The sequence below is a fragment of the Oncorhynchus masou genome, chromosome 29, assembly GCF_036934945.1.
Source record: "Oncorhynchus masou masou isolate Uvic2021 chromosome 29, UVic_Omas_1.1, whole genome shotgun sequence".
NCBI lineage: Eukaryota > Metazoa > Chordata > Actinopteri > Salmoniformes > Salmonidae > Oncorhynchus > Oncorhynchus masou.
This window is the reverse complement of record NC_088240.1, coordinates 174,593-181,380: the sequence shown is the minus strand read 5'-3', so window position 1 is coordinate 181,380 and position 6,788 is coordinate 174,593. Positions and strand designations below refer to the sequence as shown.

Here is a 6,788-nt window from a genome sequence, read left to right as displayed (position 1 = left end):
CGCTACTTATAATTAAAAATTGACTGTAATAAATGTATCACTAGCCACTTTAAACAATGCCCCTTTATATAGTGTTTACATACCCTACATTACTCATCTCATGTGTATATACTGTACTCTATACCATCCACTGCATCTTACCTATGCCGTTCTGTACCATCACTCATTCATATATCTTTATGTACATATTCTTTATCCCTTTACACTTGTGTGTATAAGGTGGTAGTTGTGACATTGTTAGATTACTTGTTAGATATTACTGAATGGTCGGAACTAGAAGCACAAGCATTTCGCTACACTTACATTGACATCTGCTAACCATGTGTATGTGACCAATACAATTAGATTTGATTTGAATTGATTTATCATTAGTTTCTCCCATTCTTCTCTGCAGATCCTGTCAAGCTCTGTCAGGTTGGATGGGGAGCGTTGCTGCACAGCTATTTTCAGGTCTCTCCAGAGATGTTTGATGGGGTCTGGGCTCTGGCTGGGCCACTCAAAGGACACTCAGAGTCCCGAAGCCACTCCTGCGTTGTCTTGGCTGTGTGCTTAGGGTTGTTGTCCTGTTGGAAGGTGAACCAGTCTGAGGTCCTGAGCGCTCTGGAGCAGGTTTTCATCAAGGATCTCTCTCTGTACTTTGCTCCGCTCATCTTTCTCTTGATACTGACTAGTCTCCCAGTCTGTGCAGCTGAAAAACTGCCACCTCCATGCTTCACTGTATGGATGGTATTGGCCAGGTGATGAGCAGTGCCTGGTTTCCTACAGACATGATACTTGGCATTCAGGCCAAAGAGTTCAATGTTGGTTTCATCAGACCAGAGAATCTTGTTTCTCATGGTCAGAGTCCTTTAGGTGCCCTTTGCCAAACTGAGGACTGAGGAGTGGCTTCTGTCTGGCCACTCTACCATAAAGGTCTGATTGGTGAAGCAGAGATGGTTGTCCTTCTGGAAGGTTCTCCCATCTCCACAGAGCAACTCTGGAGCTTTGTCAGAGTGACCATTAGGTTCTTGGTCACCTGCCTGACCTAGGCCTTTCACCCCTGATTGCTCAGTTTGGCCAGGCGGCCAGCTTTAGGAAGAGTCGGTGGTTCCAAACTTCTTCCATTTAAGAATGATGGAGGCCACTGTGTTCTTGGGGACCTTCAATGCTGCTGAAATGTTTTGGTACCCTTCCCCAGATCTGTCTCGACACAATCCTGTCTCTGAGCTCTACGGACAATTCCTTCGACCTCATGGGTTGGTTTTTGCTCTGACATGCACTGTCAACTGTGGGACCTTATGTAGATTCAATGGTTGTAAAGATGGGGAGAGGTCTGTCCGTAATAAAGAGATGGGGAGAGGTCTGTCCGTAATAAAGAGATGGGGAGAGGTCTGTCTGTAATAAAGAGATGGGGAGAGGTCTGTCTGTAATAAAGAGATGGGGAGAGGTCTGTCCGTAATAAAGAGATGGGGAGAGGTCTGTCTGTAATAAAGAGATGGGGAGAGGTCTGTCTGTAATAAAGAGATGGGGAGAGGTCTGTCCGTAATAAAGAGATCTGCTCTGCTTGTTTGACACCACACTCCACAAAGCAAGTCCTACAGACTCTAGTTTTATCTTATCTTGATTATTGTCCAGTCATATGGTCCAGTGCTGCAAGGAAAGACCTTGTTAAACTGCAGTTGTTCCAGAACAGAGCGGCACGTCTTGCTCTTCATTGTAATCAGAGGGCTGATATAAATACTATGCTGCCAGTCTCTCTTGACTAAGAGTTGAGGAGAAACTAACTGCATCACTTCTTGTTTTTATAAGAAACATTCATGTGTTGAAAATCCCAAATTGTTTGCATAGTCAACTTACACAAGGCTCTGACACACACACACCAGACTTGCCACCAAGGGTCTTTTCACAGTTCCCAGGTACAGTATAAATTCCAGGAAACATACAGTATTATATATAGAGCCCTTATTGCATGGAACTTCCTTCCATCTCATATTGCTAAAAAAAACAGCAAACCTGGTTTTACAAAACAGATAAAGCAACACATCGCGGCACAACGCCTCTCCCCTATTGGACTAAACTATTATAGTTTGTGTGTCTGTATTGATATGTTGGCTACGTGTGCCATTTTTTAAATGTATGTAGTTCTGTCCTGGAGCTGTTCTTGTCTATTAATGTTCTGTATTATGTCATGTTTCATGTTTCATGTGGACCCCAGGAAGAGAAGCTGCTGCTTTCACAACAGCTAATGGGGATCCTAATAAAATACCAAATACACTAATGGACATGGCAGTCCTTACTGAAGACACTAATGGACATGACAGTCCTTACTGAAGACATGAATGGACATGACAGTCCTTACTGAAGACACTAATGGACATGGCAGTCCTTACTGAAGACACTAATGGACATGACAGTCCTTACTGAAGACACTAATGGACATGACAGTCCTTACTGAAGACATGACAGTCCTTACTGAAGACACTAATGGACATGACAGTCCTTACTGAAGACACTAATGGACATGACAGTCCTTACTGAAGACACTAATGGACATGACAGTCCTTACTGAAGACACTAATGGACAAGGCAGTCCTTACTGAAGACACTAATGGACATGACAGTCCTTACTGAAGACATTAATGGACATGACAGTCCTTACTGAAGACACTAATGGACATGGCAGTCCTTACTGAAGACACTAATGGACATGGCAGTCCTTACTGAAGACATTAATGGACATGACAGTCCTTACTGAAGACACTAATGGACATGACAGTCCTTACTGAAGACATGACAGTCCTTACTGAAGACACTAATGGACATGACAGTCCTTACTGAAGACACTAATGGACATGACAGTCCTTACTAAAGACACTAATGGACATGACAGTCCTTACTGAAGACATGACAGTCCTTACTGAAGACAATAATGGACAAGGCAGTCCTTACTGAAGACATGAATGGACATGACAGTCCTTACTGAAGACATTAATGGACATGACAGTCCTTACTGAAGACATTAATGGACATGACAGTCCTTACTGAAGACATGAATGGACATGACAGTCCTTACTGAAGACATTAATGGACATGACAGTCCTTACTGAAGACACTAATGGACATGGCAGTCCTTACTGAAGACATTAATGGACATGACAGTCCTTACTGAAGACATTAATGGACATGACAGTCCTTACTGAAGACACTAATGGACATGGCAGTCCTTACTGAAGACATTAATGGACATGACAGTCCTTACTGAAGACACTAATGGACATGACAGTCCTTACTGAAGACACTAATGGACAAGGCAGTCCTTACTGAAGACACTAATGGACATGACAGTCCTTACTGAAGACACTAATGGACATGACAGTCCTTACTGAAGACATGAATGGACATGACAGTCCTTAATGACATTAATGGACATGACAGTCCTTACTGAAGACATTAATGGACATGGCAGTCCTTACTGAAGACATTAATGGACATGACAGTCCTTACTGAAGACACTAATGGACATGGCAGTCCTTACTGAAGACATTAATGGACATGACAGTCCTTACTGAAGACATTAATGGACATGACAGTCCTTACTGAAGACATGAATGGACATGACAGTCCTTACTGAAGACACTAATGGACATGGCAGTCCTTACTGAAGACACTAATGGACATGGCAGTCCTTACTGAAGACACTAATGGACATGGCAGTCCTTACTGAAGACACTAATGGACATGACAGTCCTTACTGAAGACACTAATGGACATGGCAGTCCTTACTGAAGACACTAATGGACATGACAGTCCTTACTGAAGACACTAATGGACATGGCAGTCCTTACTGAAGACACTAATGGACATGGCAGTCCTTACTGAAGACACTAATGGACATGACAGTCCTTACTGAAGACATTAATGGACATGACAGTCCTTACTGAAGACACTAATGGACATGGCAGTCCTTACTGAAGACACTAATGGACATGACAGTCCTTACTGAAGACACTAATGGACAAGGCAGTCCTTACTGAAGACACTAATGGACATGACAGTCCTTACTGAAGACATTAATGGACATGACAGTCCTTACTGAAGACATGAATGGACATGACAGTCCTTACTGAAGACATTAATGGACATGACAGTCCTTACTGAAGACACTAATGGACATGGCAGTCCTTACTGAGACACTAATGGACATGGCAGTCCTTACTGAAGACACTAATGGACATGCCAGTCCTTACTGAAGACACTAATGGACATGACAGTCCTTACTGAAGACACTAATGGACATGACAGTCCTTACTGAAGACACTAATGGACATGACAGTCCTTACTGAAGACACTAATGGACATGGCAGTCCTTACTGAAGACACTAATGGACATGGCAGTCCTTACTGAAGACACTAATGGACATGGCAGTCCTTACTGAAGACACTAATGGACATGGCAGTCCTTACTGAAGACACTAATGGACATGACAGTCCTTACTGAAGACACTAATGGACATGACAGTCCTTACTGAAGACACTAATGGACATGACAGTCCTTACTGAAGACATTAATGGACATGACAGTCCTTACTGAAGACACTAATGGACATGGCAGTCCTTACTGAAGACATGAATGGACATGACAGTCCTTACTGAAGACACTAATGGACATGACAGTCCTTACTGAAGACATTAATGGACATGACAGTCCTTACTGAAGACACTAATGGACATGGCAGTCCTTACTGAAGACACTAATGGACATGACAGTCCTTACTGAAGACATTAATGGACATGACAGTCCTTACTGAAGACACTAATGGACATGACAGTCCTTACTGAAGACATGAATGGACATGACAGTCCTTACTGAAGACATTAATGGACATGACAGTCCTTACTGAAGACATTAATGGACATGGCAGTCCTTACTGAAGACATTAATGGACATGACAGTCCTTACTGAAGACACTAATGGACATGGCAGTCCTTACTGAAGACATTAATGGACATGACAGTCCTTACTGAAGACATGAATGGACATGACAGTCCTTACTGAAGACACTAATGGACATGGCAGTCCTTACTGAAGACACTAATGGACATGGCAGTCCTTACTGAAGACACTAATGGACATGGCAGTCCTTACTGAAGACACTAATGGACATGACAGTCCTTACTGAAGACACTAATGGACATGGCAGTCCTTACTGAAGACACTAATGGACATGACAGTCCTTACTGAAGACACTAATGGACATGGCAGTCCTTACTGAAGACACTAATGGACATGGCAGTCCTTACTGAAGACACTAATGGACATGACAGTCCTTACTGAAGACATTAATGGACATGACAGTCCTTACTGAAGACACTAATGGACATGGCAGTCCTTACTGAAGACACTAATGGACATGACAGTCCTTACTGAAGACACTAATGGACATGGCAGTCCTTACTGAAGACACTAATGGACATGACAGTCCTTACTGAAGACATTAATGGACATGACAGTCCTTACTGAAGACACTAATGGACATGACAGTCCTTACTGAAGACATTAATGGACATGACAGTCCTTACTGAAGAAACTAATGGACATGGCAGTCCTTACTGGAGACACTAATGGACATGGCAGTCCTTACTGAAGACACTAATGGACATGACAGTCCTTACTGAAGACACTAATGGACATGACAGTCCTTACTGAAGACACTAATGGACATGACAGTCCTTACTGAAGACACTAATGGACATGACAGTCCTTACTGAAGACACTAATGGACATGACAGTCCTTACTGAAGACACTAATGGACATGACAGTCCTTACTGAAGACATTAATGGACATGACAGTCCTTACTGAAGACACTAATGGACATGGCAGTCCTTACTGAAGACATGAATGGACATGACAGTCCTTACTGAAGACACTAATGGACATGACAGTCCTTACTGGAGACACTAATGGACATGGCAGTCCTTACTGAAGACACTAATGGACATGACAGTCCTTACTGAAGACATGAATGGACATGACAGTCCTTACTGAAGACACTAATGGACATGACAGTCCTTACTGGAGACACTAATGGACATGGCAGTCCTTACTGAAGACACTAATGGACATGACAGTCCTTACTGAAGACATTCATGGACATGACAGGCCTTATTGAAGACATGAATGGACACGGCAGTCCTTACTGAAGACACTAATGGACATGACAGTCCTTACTGAAGACATTAATGGACATGACAGTCCTTACTGAAGACATTAATGGACATGACAGTCCTTACTGAAGACATGAATGGATACGACAGGAAATGGCCTCACCTCAGTAAAGCAAAACCTTTCTTCTTCTTGGCCTTCTTGTCTGACTCGTCCCCGTCCTCAGGTATCTTCTGTCCTTTACTGTTGGACAGCTTCTCTTTCTTCTTTCCTTTGGCCTTCTTCTTCTTGTCTTGCCTCTCCTCTTCCCCCACGCCCTGGCGAGAGGAGCCGCTGGCAGGGGTGTCTCGTCCCGAACTCTGGTCGGACAGGTCATCTGGAGAGGAGAGACACACAGACAGTTAACCCGGTACCCCCTGTATATTGACTCTGTACCGGTACCCCCTGTATATTGACTCTGTACCGGTACCCCCTGTATATAGCCTCCACATTGACTTTGTACCGGTACCCCCTGTATATAGCCTCCACATTGATTATGTACCGTAACACACTGTATATAGCCTCCACATTGACTCTGTACCGGTACCCCCTGTATATAGCCTCCACATTGACTCTGTACCGGTACCCCCTGTATATAGCCTCCA

The 6,788-nt window shown here is 43.4% G+C and overlaps 1 protein-coding gene across 1 annotated transcript in view; it reads right to left on the bottom strand.

The window, feature by feature from the left end:
• Positions 1 to 6,305: 6,305 nt before the first annotated feature.
• The window catches only part of LOC135521325 (partitioning defective 3 homolog B-like), a 164,586-nt gene continuing 164,103 nt past the window's right edge, over positions 6,306 to 6,788 (bottom strand). Inside the window, exon 12 of the mRNA XM_064947242.1 lies at positions 6,306 to 6,520. Within this exon, the coding sequence (XP_064803314.1) occupies positions 6,306 to 6,520 (215 nt within the window). The remainder of the gene's footprint in view (positions 6,521 to 6,788) is intronic.